At 44.2% G+C, this 16,378-nt stretch overlaps 1 protein-coding gene across 1 annotated transcript in view; it reads left to right on the top strand.

Annotated features, from left to right (window-relative positions):
• Positions 1–16,378, top strand: part of C4H4orf50 (chromosome 4 C4orf50 homolog) — a 109,967-nt gene that overhangs the window by 37,956 nt on the left and 55,633 nt on the right. The window contains exons 9-10 of the mRNA XM_039911941.1: positions 5,336–7,762; positions 13,352–13,480. Of these exons, the coding sequence (XP_039767875.1) occupies positions 5,336–7,762; positions 13,352–13,480 (2,556 nt within the window). The remainder of the gene's footprint in view (positions 1–5,335; positions 7,763–13,351; positions 13,481–16,378) is intronic.

The raw sequence follows: 16,378 nt of genomic DNA, 5'->3' as shown, positions 1-16,378 counted from the left end.
GAAGGAGAGAAGGGAGGTGAGGTAGGAGGGGGCAAGGTGGTGGAGGGCTTTAAAGCCAATGGGAGGGAGTCTTTGTTTGACGTGGAGGTGGATGGGCAACCACTGGAGATTTTTGAGGAGCAGGGTGACATGTCCTGAATGTTTTTGTAGAAAAATGATCCAGACATCGGAGTGAATATGGACTGGAGTGGGGAGAGATAGGAAGCTGGGAGGTCAGCAAGGAGGCTAATCCAGGGGGGATAGGGTGAGTGATTGCATTAACATGGTAACCGTTTGAATGGAGGGAAAGGGTAGATTTTAGCGATGTTGTGGAGGTGGGACTGACAGGATTTGGCGATGGATTGAATATGTGGGTTGAATGAGAGAGCCGAGTCAAGGAGGACACCAAGGTTATAAGCTCGGGAGACGGGAAGGACGGTGGTGCCGGCCACAGTGACGGGAAAGTCAGGGAGAGGATGGGATTTGGGAGGGACGATAAGGAGCTCAGGCTTGGACATGATGAGTTTGAGGTGATGGGAGGACATCCAGGAGAGATGTCTTGTAGGCAGTAGGAGAGGCAAGCCTGGAGTGAGGGAGAGAGATCGGGGGAGGAGATGGAGATTGGGGAATCGTCCACATAGAGATGGTAGTTGAAGCTGTGGGAGCGAATGAATTCTCCAAGGAAGTGGGTGTAGATGGAGACTAGAAGGGGGCCCAGAACTGAAACTCGAGGGACCCCCTCGAGTTAGGGCGTGGGAGACAGAGGAGGAGCCCACAAAGGAAACTGAGAATGAGCGGCCAGAGAGATGAGAAGAGAACCAGGAGAGCACAGAATCAGTAAATCCAAGGTTAGATCAATTTTCCAGGAGAAGGGGGTGGTCCACCGTGTCGAAGGCAGCTGAGGGGTCGAGGAAGATCAGGATGGAGTAGAGGCTGATCAATCAATCAATGAACAGTGCCTGGCACATATTTCACACTTACCAAATACTGTAATTATTTTAGTGAGCACTAACTATATGCAGAGTACTGTAATAAGTGATTGGGAGACTACAGCACAACAGAATTAGCAGACATGACCCCTGCCCATAACAAGCTGACAATGTGGTGGGGGGGGCAGACAATAAGAATAGTAATAATAATAGTAATAATTCTGACATTTTTTAAGCACTACTGTGTGCCAGTCACTGTACTAAGTCCTGGGAGAAGCATTTTTTTTGTGGCTTAGTGGCAAAAGCGCCGGCTTGGGAGTCAGAAGACATGGGTTCTAATCCCGGCTTCGCCACTTGTCTGCTGTATGTCCTTGGGCAAGTTACTTAACTTCTCTGGGCCTCAGTAACCCCATCTGTACAATGAGGAGTGAGACTGTGAGCCCCACGTGGGACAACCTGACTACCTTGTATCTCACCCCAGTGCGTAGAACAGTGCTTGACACATAGTAAGCACTTAACAAATACCATCATCATCATCATTTTTAAAGGTTAAATTAAAATTTTTCTATTTTTTATCAATAATAATAATGTTGGTATTTGTTAAGCGCTTACTATGTGCAGAGCACTGTTCTAAGCGCTGGGGTAGACACAGGGGAATCAGGTTGTCCCACGTGGGGCTCACAGTCTTCATCCTCATTTTACAGATGAGGTAACTGAGGCACAGAGAAGTGAAGTGACTTGCCCACAGTCACATAGCTGACAGGTGGCAGAGCTGGGATTTGAACTCATGAGCTCGGACTCCAAAGCCCAGGCTCTTTCCATTGAGCCACGCTGCTTCTCAATATCGGTCTACCCCTGTAGACTGTCAGCTCATTTTGTCCAGAGAACGTGTCTGCATATTCTGTTGTATGTGTACCCTCCAAGTGCTTACTACAGTGCTCTGTACAAAGGAACTGTTTACAATACCCCTAATTGATTGATGGAATTACAATCTATAGGAGGAGACAGACAGTAGACAGATTTATCGTGCACCTTCCAAGAGAACTCTGGTTGCCTGCCTCCATTCATTCATTCAATCTTATCTACTGAGTGCTTACTGTGTGCAAAGCACTGTACTCAGTGCTTGAGAGAGTACAATATAACAATAAATAGACACATTCTCTGCTGACAACAACCTTTCAGTTTCGCGACGAACTTATAGTCTAGAGACGAGCATCTGCCCCTTAATGTTGCTAAGGGTCAGCACCTTTCCAACCCGATTATCTCGTATCCACCCCAGTGCTCAGTACAATGTCTGGCACATAGTAAACGCTCAACAAATACCACAGTCGAGCTGTATTAGGTGCTTGGGAGAGTACACTATCACAACAGAAATAGATACATTCCCTACCCACAATGAGCTTTCAGTCTGGAGGGATGATGCATGATGTGGGGTAAGAAGAAATATTCGTGCCCAAACTTGTGTCCCTATTCAGGTTACAGGTTCTACATTTCCCACCTCTCCCTTTTATGTTTGCCCAAGCGGCATGATATGGTGGATAGCGCCCGGGTCTGGTAGTCAGGAGGTCCTAGGTTCTAATTCCGCGTCTGCCACGTGTCTTCTGTGTGACCTTGGGCAAGTCACTTCACTTCTCTGGGCCTCAGTTCTGCCCTCTGTAAAATGGGGATTAAGAATGTGAGCACCATGTGGGACAGGGAGTGTGTCCAACCTGATTATCTTGTATCTCCCCCATTGCTTAGAACAGTGCTTGGACCATAATAAGTGTTTAATAAATACCATTATTATTATTATTATTCCCTCTTTTCTCTAAACTATAGACTGTAAGCTCCCCTCTAGACTGTAAGCTCAGTGCGGACAGAGAATGTCTCTGTTTATTGTTATACTGTACTTTCTCAAGAGCTTAGTACAGTATTCTTCACACAGTAAACATTCAATAAATACAGTTGACTAAGTGGTCCCCTCTTTTCTTCTCAGTAAATCAACCAACAGGTGTACTGTGTAAATAGCACTGTACTAAGCACTTGAGAAGGAACACGGCCTAGCGGAAAATGCATGGCCCTGGGAGTCAGAGGATCTGAATTCTAATTCCCAGCTCTGCCACCTGTCTGCTATGTAACCTTGGGGAAGTCACTTCACTCCTCTGTACCTCAGTTCCCTCATATGTAAAATGGGGATTAAGACCGTGAGCCCCGTGAGGGACATAGACCGTGTCCAATCCGATTTGCTTGTATCTACCTCAGCGCTTAGGACAGTGCCTGGCAAAGAGAAAGTCCTTTACAAATACCACAGTTAGTATTATTACACCACAACTATTCCATTTGGCAGGGTTTATCCCACACGCTTTGCTCCTGTAATGCTAACCTTCTCAGTGTGCCTTGATCTCGCCTATCTCGCCCCCGACCCCTCGCCCACATCCTGCCCCTGGCCTGGAATGCTCTCCCTCCTCCAATACGCCAGTCAATGACTCTCCCCACTTTCAAAGCCTTATCGAAGGCCCATTTCCTCCAAGATGCCTTCACTGACTGAGCCCCCCTTTCATCTTCTCCCAGCCACCCTTGGTCACCCTGATTTGCTCCCTTGGTTCATCACCCCTCTGAGCTCCTCAGCACTTATGTACATATCTATCATTTTTTTTTATATTATTGTCTGTCTCCCTGCCTCTAGATTGCAAACTCGTTGTGGGCAGGGAATGTATCTGGTTTTTATACTTTTCCAAGGACTTGGTACAGTGCACACAGAAAGCACTCAGTAAATACAACTGAATGATTGAATGGAGGAGTCAAGGATAATGCCAAAGTTAGGGGCTCCTGTCCCACATGAGGCTCACACTTCAAGAAAGGACAACTTAATCCCCATTTTATAAATGAGGAAACTGAGGAGCAGAGAAGTGAAGTGACTTGCCCAAGGTCACTCAGCAGGCAAGAGGCTGCTGAACCCTTTCCCACATCCTCCCCCTGGCTGGGACCTCCCTCCTCCTCCATATATGCCAGTCCACCACTCTCTCTACCTTCAGAGCATTGCTAAGATCACATTTCCTCCTAGAGGCCTTCCCTGATAAAACCTTCTTTTCGCCAGCTCGCTCTCCCTTCTGTATCATCTAAGCACTTCAATCTACAACCTTTGGGCATTTGATATTTGCCCCATCCCAACCCTACATAACTTGTATACATATCTGTAAATTCAATTTAAAGATTATTTAATGTGAACATCCATGTGTCCCTCTTACAGTCGTAAACTCATTATAGGCAGGGAACATGTCTGCTAATTCCATATATTTGAACTCTCCCAAGCTTTTAGAACAGTGCTCTGCACATAGTAAGCACTCATAAATACCATTAATTGATTGATTTTAAAGACAGAGGCAGGATTATAATCCAGGTTTACTTTGAGGCCCAGGCTTCTTTCACTAATCCATGTGGTAGTCTCCTCCTCAGATCTTAATTATGATAATAATGATGGTTATGTTAAGTGCTTATTATGTGCCAGGCGCTGTCCTAAGCAATGGGGTGACTACAAGAAAATTGGGTTGGACACAGTCCCTATCCCATATGAGGCTCACAGAGTCAATCCCCATTTTACAGTTAAGGGAACTGAGGCCCAAAGAAGTGGAGTGACTTGCCCAAGGTCACGTAGCAGACAAGTGGCGGAGCTGAGATTAGAACCCGTGACCTCCTGACTCCTGGGTTCGTGCTCTACCCGGCAGACCGCACTGTCTTCTCTCAAAAAGCAAAATAAACGATGACCATAAGAGGACCTGGGTACTGGTTCTTCTCTCTTTGAACAAATAAGTGGTGAAGTGGATAGAGCACAGTCTCGGGAAAACACCTTCTAAAAATGTTTCTTACTGGCAAAGAAAACCTCTCACCATTTTAACCATTTTACAGAGGAGTTAACTGAGGTGCAGAGAAGTTAAATGACTTGCCCAAAGTCACACAGCTCATAAGTGGCGGAGCCAGAATTAGAACCCACGACCTGTGACTCCCAAGCCTGTGTTCTTTCCACTCAGCCATGCTGCTCTCCTTCTAATGGAAAGAGCATAGGTTTGGGACTCAGAGGATGTGGGTTCTAATCCCGGCTCTGCCGTGTGTCTGCTGTGTGACCTTGGGCACGTCACTTCACTTCTCTGTTGCCTCAGTTACTTCACGTGTAAAATGGAGATTAAGACTGTGAGCACCAGTATGTCCAACCTGATTAGCTGCTATCTACTCCAGCTTTTAGAAGAGTGCTTGGCACATAGTAAAGCACTTAAATACCACAGTTAACAAAATCGTAATTATTATTAGCACTTAGTACGGTGCTGTACACACAGTTAGAGCCTAATAAATGATACTACTAATCGAAATTCGGGTTCAAAGTTCTATCTCCCGCAAACTGCTAAATTCCAAGATGCAATATTTCCCATCAACTTGATCTTCTTTCTTGTCAGATCAGTTTGAACGACCAGAAGTTAAGAGGACCAGCTGATGTACGTGGACTTCCTCTGGTCCAGGATAAAGATGGGCAAGTCTTCTTGGAGCAGCGAAAAAACTCCAGAAGTCAACAAAAGATGAGAGATGAAGAATCTCTCTCGCTCTTGGAACAGTCAGTGATCAGTCCATGTCCCGTGAGGGTGGCCATTGCTGTTCTTCCACAGTTTGGTAAGAGGGAGAAAGCCACGCAAATAGAGCCAAAATGTCATAACGCATCTAAGGAGAATTCAGCATCTGTGCGCCAAGTGCATGAAAAGCTGAGTTGGGAATGTGATGGAGACTCTTCATTCTTCCAAGGCCTCCAATGTCCTCTGAAAGAAGAGAAAGCTGGAAAGATTTTGAAACCTCAGGAAATCACTTTCAATAGCAGAGATGGAGCCATTAAACATGAAGATGAAGTGCAAACCCATGTGGAAAGTGAGGACATGCTCCTACTACCTGAAGGCAGAAAGAAAGAAAACCAATCAAATGATGATAAAAATCAACCCAATTGGGAAGAAAAAATGGAGTGGGGTGGGAAGGAGAAAAGCCGGTTCTGGGAAGCTCCTTGTTTGTCTGATCTCCTGATCACCTCTAAACAAATGAAGAGAAGCACCTCTATGGAAAAGGACTGTGGAAAACATCTTGAAGTTTTCCCAGAGGCTCAAGGGAATGGAGAGGACTCGATTGAAGCTACTAATCTCCTGGAAGACCAAGGATCAGCATCTAGGAAAACATCTCAGTTAGGTGAGGGAAAACAGTTGTTTCAAAGTGGCATTGTTCCTTATGGGCCAAACAACTTGGATGAAGAGGAAGGAGCAGAGAAAACACCTTCTGGAGAAATAGCACCTTTTTACAGTAGTGATCCACCTCAAGGTGTTCAGAATACATTTGCATTCAAAGAGGAAAAGGGCAAACACCTTCTAAAAATGTCTCTTACTGACAAACAAAACCTCCCACCATTAAATGCAAAGACATCATTACAAGGAAGGCAATGTGAAAATCCTTCAAGTAGAAGCACCCTAATGGAAGAGCAAAGTAGATGTTCCCTCAAAATAGAGTTGCTAGAAGAAATCAAGGATCTACATTATCAGCAAATATCAGCATTAAAGGTAGAGAACGAGAGATACGGTCAGAAAATTTGGATGCTGGAGGAAGAAAACAGAGATTTGTCTAGAGCTTTGGGTGCCTTAGAGGATACAGTCCACATTTATTCTCAACAAATCTGGGGAAACAATGAAGCAGGTGTTGATTTTCCATTTAACTCGTTTGCCTCGATGGAAAAGCAGGAGAGAGATGATGGCAAGACGATCATGAACAAGGACAGATACCTGGGAACAGTTTGTGTTAGTGAACAAACAGTTTCAGAAGATCTGGGTGCAAAAGCATCCCAAGATTCTAAATCCACAGAATCACCAATTCTGATGAATAAACCTCCCCAGCCAATCAAAGGTCCCGAACAGGTAAAGACCAGTTTCGTTCAGTTTTTGTCTGATCTGGCAAAAGAGAGAAGCAAATGTTTCCTTGAAAAAGCCCAACTTCAGAAGGATCAGGAGAAATATCAGAAAAAAGTTTGTTCCCTTGAGGAAGAAAAAGCAAGACATTTGCAAAAGATAGCTGCACTTGAAAAAGATCAGAACGTCATGGCTGGAAACGTGTCTCGGTTAAAAACGGAATTAGACCTCTACCTGGCCTTGATTTCTGACCTTGAGGATTGCAATGCCAAATGTAACCAACACATTTCTGAACTCCAGGAAGAAAATGTCACCCTGAAGGCCAGGAAGAACATTATCCAGGAAGATTGCCTGGACCAAGCTATGGCAGTCACAAAGCAGTTTGTGCTGGAAAACCATGAACTGAAGATGTTAATATCTGATCTGGGTTTGGGCTATAGGACTCTGATCACAGATGCAGTGGCAGGAATAGAAGACATCGTGCACCGTCTCCAAGAAGAAAACGAGCAGCTCTTACTCCGGTTACACGCTATGGAAACTCACCAAGAAACCGAACACACTGAGCATAGGGAACAGCTTACAAACAATAATGAACAATTGGCTGGAAACCTTAGGCAAGTGTTGGATGAAGTAAAGACCGAAGACAAAGGGGTACAGACCACTGTACCCCCAAGCTACCACCCTTCAAAAGAATTTGGTACTTCCCCAGAGGGAGAGAGGATCTTTTCTAGAGGAAAATCGCCAGTGATGTTGTCCATGCCCCGTGAGCCCTCTACCTATTTGATCGATGATGCCAGAGGGCTTGCCTTCTTGGATCGGGAGAACTGTGCGTTACCCAGTGTGTCTCAAGACAGCCTCGAAGGAGCTGCTATGAAAAAGGCAAATTTTGTGGCAAAAAAAGGAGCTGGATTTCAAGATAAAGTATCGAAAACCCTAGGCAACATCCCCAAGGTAAGATGAAGCAGCATGGCTTAGTAGATAGAGCACAGGCCTGGGAGACAGAGGATCTGGGTTCTAATCCCAACTCTGCCATTTGTCTGCTGTGTGACCTTGGGCAAGATACTTCACTTCTCTGAGCCTCAGTTCCCTCATCTATAAAATGGGCTTTAAGATTATGGGCCTCATGAGGGAAGGGACCGTGTCCAACCTGATTAGCCAACCCCAGCACTGAATGTAAAAACTTAACCACTACCATAAAATTTTTAAAAAATGACTGAGGGATGGAAAACTTTAGACTGTTTAGTTTGATGTTTATGCAGATGTTTACATAGTAAATATCAGAGAAGCAGCATGGCTTAGTGGAAAAAGCCCAGGCTTGGGACTCAGAGGTCATGGGTTCTAATCCCAGCTCTGCCACTTGTCCGCTATGACTTTGGGCAAGTCACTTCACTTCTCTGGGCCTCAGTTGCCTCATCTGTAAAATGGGGATGAAAACTGTGAGCCCCATGTAGGACAACCTGATTCCCTTGCATCTACCTCAGTGCTTAGAACAGTGCTTGGCACATAGTAAGCATTTAACAAATACCAATATTACTATTATTGTAGTCAACCAATAATACTCATTAAGCCCAAGTACTTTGCATGGCACATGGGAGAGTAAAGTAGAAGGAATCAATGAGATTTGAGGGCAGGGATCACATCCCCTAACTCTCTCATATTCTCCCAAGAGTTTAGTACAGAGCTCTGACCAGTAATCGCTCAGTAAATAATACTGGTTAATCATATCTGCCCACAAGGGACTCAAGTCCTTCATTTTATCTGCTGGGAAAGAATTTTCTTTTTTCTTATTCTTGAAAATGAATGGGGTTCTCTGAGGCGCTTTTCACATTATGTGCAATTCTGCTATCTGTATTCTCACTATTCATTTTGGCTAAAATGTTAAGGAATTAGGGAATATTCTTCTTTTTCATAGTATTTGTTAAGTGTTTACTTTGCTCATTCATTCAGTCATATTTATTAAGCTCTTACTTTGTGCCAGGCGCTGTACTCAGTGCTGGAGTAGATGCAAGCTAATCAGGTTAGACACAGTCCCTGTCCCACACAGGGCTCACAGTCTTAATCTCCAATTCACAGATGAAGTAACTGAGGCCCAGAGAAGTTGTGACTTCCCAAGTCACACAGCAGGCATGTAGCAGAGCTGGGATTAGAACCCAGGTCCTTCTGACTCCCAGGCTCGTGCTCTATCCACTAATCTATCTTCTAGGCGGTGAGCCCATTGTGGGCGGGGATTGTCTCTATTTGTTGCTGAATTGTACTTTCCAAGCACTTAGTACAGTGCTCTGCATTTATTAAGAGCTCAATAAATACAATTGAATGAATGAATTAATAGGCCACACTGTTTCTCTGGTGACATGTGCTTTCATTTACTCATACACTTAAACCTAACACATTTCTCCAATTTGAATCTGTGTCCCGGATATCTTCAGTTGGATGAAGACTCTCGACTATAAGCTCATTATGGGCCGGGAATGTTTCTCTCAACTCTGTTATTGTTATATTTTACTTTGCCAAGCACTTAGTACAGTGCTGTGCACATAGGCTCAGTAAATATGATTAATGCAGCTTCAAATTTCATAGTCCAAAAATGGGATTCCCCTTCCTTTCTAAGTTTTTCCAATCACAGTCAACAGCTCCCCTCTCTTCAAGTTTCCTTAATAACAAATACGTACAGAACATTTTCTCTGCGAAGAGTGTTTCCTTAGTTGGTGAAGAGCACCGTGGCCTAGTGGATTAAACATAGGACTGGCTATCAGAGGACCTGAGTTCTAATCATAGCTCCGTCACTTGACTTGAGACTTTGGACAAGCCACTTAACTTTTCTGTGTTGCAGTTTCCTCATCTGTAAAATTCTTGTTCTCTTTTTTAAAATAGTATTTGTTAGGCGCTTACTAAGTGCCAGAGACTGTATTAAGGGCTGAGGCAACTACAAGATAATAACTTTGGACACAGTTCCTATCCCACATGGGGCTTACAATCTTAGTCTTCATTTTGTGGATGAGGTAACTGAAGCACAGAGAAGTGAAGTGACCTGCCCAGGTTCACACAGCAGTCAAGTGGTGGAACAGGGATTAGAACTCAGGTCCTTCTGACTCTCAGTCCTGGGCTCTTTCTTCCAGACTGTGACCTCCATGGGGGAAAAGGATTGTGTCTACCCCAGTGCTTAGAATATTGCTTGACACATACTAAGTGCTTCTCAAAGGCTATTATTATACCTCCCAGCCTGCACACTCGGCTCCTCTGGTGCTAACCTCCTCACTGGGCCTCGTTCTCGCCTGTCTTGCGGCCAACCCCTGGCCCCCTTCACCTCTCCACAGCTAAACCCTCTTCTCCCCCCTCTCCCTCTGCTCCTCCCCCCTCCCATCCCCTCCCCTCAGCACTGTACTCGTCCGCTCAACTATATATATCTTCATTACCCTATTTATTTTGTTAATGAGATGTACATCACCTTGATTCTATTTATCTGCTATTGTTTTAATGAGATGTTCTTCCCCTCGATTCTATTTATTGCCATTGTTCTTGTCTGTCCGTCTCCCCCGATTAGACCGTAAGCCCGTCAAAGGGCAGGGACTGTCTCTATCTGTTGCTGATTTGTACATTCCAAGCTCTTAGTACAGTGGTCTACACATAGTAAGCGCTCAGTAAATACTATTGAATGAATGATTGAATCCTACCTCTGGCCTGGAATGCCCTCCCTCCTCAAACCTGCTAAACAATCACACTTCCCCCCCTTAAAGCCCCACTGAAGGCACACCTCCTCCTGGAGGCCTTCCCAGACCAAGCCCCTCTTTTCCTCAGCTCCCGCTCTCTTCCACGCCGCCCTGACTAGCTCCCTTTGCTCTTCCCCTCTCCCCCTACCCCACAGCACTTATGTATATATGCATTTATCTATAATTCTACTTATTTATACTGATGCTTGTTTATATGTATTGATATCTGTCCCCCCCAGACTGTGAGCCCAAGATTGTCTCTCTTTATTTGATGTATTCTACTTTCCAAGCACTTAGCACAGTGGTCTTTACACAGTAAGTGCTCAATAAATATGAATAAATGATTAATAACATTGTAAAAGTAATATCAGACACCTGGGAGACTACAATGGAATTAGTAGACCCAATCCCTGTTCTCTAGAGTGTGAGACAGGCACTAAAATAATAAGAAAAGTGATAAAGTTCAAATCTATGTCAGAAAGTTCAGTAAGAGAGGGTAATGGGGGGGGAAGGGGAGGACAGTTAGGCTTATAGGGAGTATTTGGGGGGGGACCCAAGTGTCTCCAGTGCTAAGTACGGTGCTTTGCACATAGTAAGATCTCAGTAAATGCGATTGACTGATTGATAGATATAATAATAATAATAATTACGGTATTTGTTAAGTGCTTACTATGTGCCAGGCACTGTTCTAAGCACTGGGGTAGGGACAAGATAATTGGGTTGGACAAAGTCCCTGTTCCATGTAGGGCTCACAGTCTTAAACAACTTTTTCTGATGAAGGAACTGAGTCACAGAGAAGTGACGCACCCAAGGTCACACAGCAGACAAGTGGCAGAGTCAGGTTTAGAACCCATGAGCTTCTGACTCCCAGATACAAATTAATACAAATAAGATACAAATTAATCAGGTTGGACACAGTCCCTGTCCCACGTGGGGCTCCCACTCTTAATCCCCCGTTTACAGATGAGGTAACTGAGGCACACAGAGAATTTAGTTGACTTGCCCAAGGCCACACAGCAGACAAGTGGCAGAGCCACTTTGAAAAGAGAGGGTCCCCCAAGTATTAGGAGGAGGAGACTTTCAATGTATTGAAAGGATCTGCCTTCTCTAAGCAGCCTTGTAAATGAGCATCAACTTGAATAGCTTTCCATTGGCTGGTCTCCCAGGATCCCAAAGGAAAAACTCTATTTTTATACTCAGCCAGAATAATAAAGAGAATTACATGGTTTTGCTTCATTTAAGGCCTCATATTAATCTAATCTATCCATCTTCTTATTTGAAGATGAAGTCATTGACCAGGACCTTCAAGCTGTAGGCGGGAGAGTGTAATTGTGCACGCACCTAGAAAGAGCCTTAAAAAGGCAGGAACCTTTTCTTATACTGCTCTTGAAATTCTCCAAGCATCTGGATTGTATATTCCACCCCCTGCCTCTCCCACTCCAGTCCATACTTCACTCTGCTGCCCGGATTATTTATCTATAGAAACGTTCTGGGCATGTCACGCCCCTCCTCAAAAATCTCCAGTGGTTGCCTAGCCACCTCGGTATCAAGCAAAAACTCCTCACTATTGGCTTCAAAGCTGTCCATCACCTTTCTCCCTCCTACCTCACCTCCCTTCTCTCCTTCTCCATCCCAGCCCACACACTCCGCTCCTCTGGTGCCACTAACCTTCTCACTGGGCCTCGTTCGTGCCTGTCCCTCTGCCAACCCCTGGCCCTCATCCTACCTCTGGCCTGGAATGACCTCCCTCCTCAAATCCACCAAACAATCGCTCTTCCCACCTCCAAATCCCCACTTAAGGCACACCTCCTCCAAGACACCTTCCCAGACTAAGCTCCCCTTTTCCTTAGCTGCCCCTCCCTTCCTCCTCCCCCCTTCCCTGGCTTATGTATATATATATATGCATATGTATATTTATATTGATGCCTGTTTAATTGATTTGATTTCTGTCTAGCGCTTATGTATATATATACATATGTATATTTATATTGATGCCTGTTTAATTGATTTGATTTCTGTCTCCCCCCTCTGTAAAATGTAAGTCCACTGTGGGCAGGAATTGTCTCTCTTTATTGCTGAATTGTACTTTCCAAGCACTTAGTACAGTGCTCTGAACACAGTAAGAGCTCAATAAATACGATTGAATTAATGAATGAATGAAGAGAATAGAAAGCTGGATGATGTTTATTCATTGATTCAATCCTTCAATCATATCTATTAAGCACTTACTGTGTGCAGAGCACTGTACTAAGTGCTTAGGAGACTACAATAAAACAATAAGCAGTGACATTCCCTACCCACAGTGAGCTCACAGTCTAGAGTGGGGGAAATATCAATACAAATAAATAGTGAAGAAATGAGCACCTTTATCCTGGTTGTGTGTGGGGGCAAATATTGTTTTGAGTTTGTGGTTGACCTCGATTTGTAGTTTTCCTTTTGTTTATGAAATGGGCTACTTTTGGTGAGCATCTAAGAAAACCATCCTTTGTAGAAAGTAAGCAGTTTATTTTGTTTGGTTTTTTTCTCTTTTTTCATTACCCTCAATAAGGAACAATAGATGGGCTCCCTGCCCTTAATTGCAACCCAGCAGGGAGACAGAGAAGAAAATAACAGATAGGAGGAAGGAATAAACTAGAAAGATATTTGCAAGAATGCTATGGCGCATATATGGTATGTACCAAAGATATTAGACGTGATCCCTGCCATTAAGGAATTTAGTCTTTCCAAATGTATAATGAAATCACTTATTATAGATTTGACTGTTCTTATCAGCAGTGCTATAAATGCAATTTTTGTGAGGCGTTTTTTTGTCTTTGTTATTTTCGACTTGTAGACTCAGAGGAGTATCAGGAGATTTGGCCCTTCTCAAAGAAGATATGAAGAGGTCAAAAGCCATTTTCAACATGGATCATCTGAATTACAGCATCTTCGGAGAGTGGAAGGGGGAGCAGAAATTGCAGAGGTGGGTGAAATATAAATCAGCCCCAGAGAGACACACAGTGAAGCAGTCATAATTTTTAAAACTCATCAAAGTGTCAAGTTGTCTGGTAAAGCCCTCTCTGGGTGAAAACCCTCTTTCCACGTCTACCTCAGTGAACCATGGTGATGAGGATGGAAAGTGCGGTGCCTTATTCTCACTGTGAGAGACCAGGTATCAGTATTTGGAAGGAGTCATTTACTAAACAGAAACCTGGTAGCTTGAAAAAAGGGATTCATTCTGGATGAGTGTAGAGTTTACTCCCCAAGAGGTCAATCACCCAGACATCATTCTCCTAGGCCGTGAGGAACAAAAGAAAGGCATTAGTTTTCAAAGCTGTTATTAATATTTATTATTGTTATTAGATTGGGGGTAAGATTTTTTGCAAATAAAGCATTATGGCATTTTTGGTAAGACTACTGGTAGGGAGCATTTGTGAGTGCTGGTGAGATCGCTGGAATTTTTGAAGACACGTGTGGTGCGTTTGTAAACAGAATCAGTCAATCACCTTGGCCCCCTCCTACTTCACCTCACTACTCTCCTACTCCAACCCAGCCCGCATGCTTGGCTCCTCTAATGCCAATCTTTTCACTATACCTCAGTCTCATCTATCTCACTCCTGCCTCTGGTCTGGAATGCCCTCCCTCCTCAAATCCAACAGACAACTACTCTCTCCCTCTTCAAAACCTTTTTGAACACATATGTCCTCCAAGAAGCCTTCCCTGACTAAGCTCTCCATTCCTCTTCTCACATTCCTTTTTGAGTCCCCCTGGCTTGCTCCCTTTATTTATCCTCCCTCCCAGCTCCGCAGCACTTAGCGACATTTCTGTAATTTATTTATTTATGTTAATGTCTGTCTCCTCTTCTAGACTATAAACTCACTCTGGGCAAGGAATGTGTCTGTTTATTGTTGTATTCTTCCAAGTGCTAAGTATGGTGCGCTGCACACAGTAAGTGCTCCATCAATATGATTGAGTGAATGAAGAAACCTGAGAGAGATAACTTAAACTAATGTCTCTTGGGAATTTGCCAAAACAATTTCCAAAGCCATTCCGCAGGGAGACAGAGAAAGTAAAATATGAGGATTTTTATGAAAATGATGCCAAAAGACATGTCTTTATAAGCTTAGACAAGAGGATGGATCGTCTGTTTCCGAGAGCTTACCTTGTGTGAAACGATTTATGGAAGCACTCTGTAGTGTACATTCCTCCTGCTCCCCTGCTGGCTCACTGAGCTCAGTGTCCCAACTGTAATGATAATAATAATAATGATGGTATTTGTTAAGCGCTTACTATGTGCCAAGCACTGTTCTAAGTTCTGGGGTAGATACAAGGTAATCAGGTTGTCCCACGAGGGGCTCACAGTCTTAATCCCCATTTTACAGATAAGGTAACTAATAATAATAATAATGTTGGTACTTGTTAAGCGCTTACTATGTGCAGAGCACTGTTCTAAGCGCTGGGGTAAACACAGGGGAATCAGGTCGTCCCACGTGGGGCTCACAGTCTTAATCCCCATTTTACAGATGAGGGAACTGAGGCACAGAGAAGTTAAGTGACTTGCCCACAGTCACACAGCTGACAAGTGGCAGAGCTGGGATTCGAACTCATGAGCCCTGACTCCAAAGCCCGTGCTCTTTCCACTGCGCCACGCTGCCACTGCGCAGCACGCTGCTGCTGTGTAACTGAGACACAGAGAAGGTAAGTGGCTTGCCCAAAGTGGTGGAGCCTGGATGAGAATTCATGTCCTCTGACTCCCAAAGCCCATGCTCTTTCCACTAAGCCACACTGTCTCTCTCTGCAACATTAACCAGCCAGAACCAGAGAGTGCGAGGCCCCTGTGCAAGGCGTCAATGCTAGAATCATTTATTATCATTATTACTATTATTACCATTATTGCATTTCTTAAACACTTACTATGTGCCGGTCATTGTTCTAAGTGCTGGGGTCGATACAAGGTAATCAGGTTGGACACAGTCCCTGGCCCACATGGGGCTCACAGCCTTAATCCCCATTTTGTAGATGAAGTACCGGAGGTGCAGTAAAGTGACTTGCCCAAGGCAGACACGTGGCAGAGTCAGGATTAGAACCCAGATCCTTCTGACTCCCAGGCCCGGGATCTATCCACTAGCCCACACTGCTTCTCGGTCCTCAAATTTCGGACTGAAGCTTGTCATCTCTCCTGGCGGGAGATTCCATCCACCCATTGACAGCCCAAACTGAGTGCGATTTGTGGGTAATCAATTTCCTTACTGATTGATTTTTATTCAGCATTAACAATGCACTGTGGAACCTGATGGTTTGTCTATCAATCGATCAGTAGGCACGGTGAGTGTTTACTGTGTGTGCTGAGCACTGTACTAAGTGCTTGGGCAAGTGCAATTTAACAGTAGGTGCCCTGCCCATAAAGAGCTTACAGTCACTCAGTTAATCGTATGTACTGAGCGCTTACTGGGTGCAGATCAATGTACTAAGTTCTTGGGCAAGTACAATGTAACAATAAACATTCATATTCTCCATCCACAATGAGCTTTTATAGTATAAAGAAGTCAGACATTAAAGTGGGTTAGGGATAGAGGAAATAGTAGTGCATCGGAATATGTACCTAAATGTTGCTGGGCTGGGGTGAGTATCGAAGTGTTCAAGGAGTACACATTTGAGTCCCTCAATCAGTCAGTGGAATTCATTGAATGCTTATTGTGTGCAGAGTACTGTACTAAGTGCTTGGGAGACTATAATATAGCAGAGTTGGTAGATATGATCCCTGCTCACAAGGGAGCTTACAGTCTAGAGAGGGAGACAGACATTAATAGTCAAGGAAGAGGGGAAGATGGATAGGGGAAATAAAAGGCTAAAACCTTTGGTTTTCAATATTTTAGGGTAG

Source organism: Ornithorhynchus anatinus, chromosome 4 (assembly GCF_004115215.2).
Source record: "Ornithorhynchus anatinus isolate Pmale09 chromosome 4, mOrnAna1.pri.v4, whole genome shotgun sequence".
NCBI lineage: Eukaryota > Metazoa > Chordata > Mammalia > Monotremata > Ornithorhynchidae > Ornithorhynchus > Ornithorhynchus anatinus.
The sequence above is the reverse complement of the archived record's forward strand: the minus strand, read 5'-3'. Positions and strand labels throughout refer to the sequence as shown.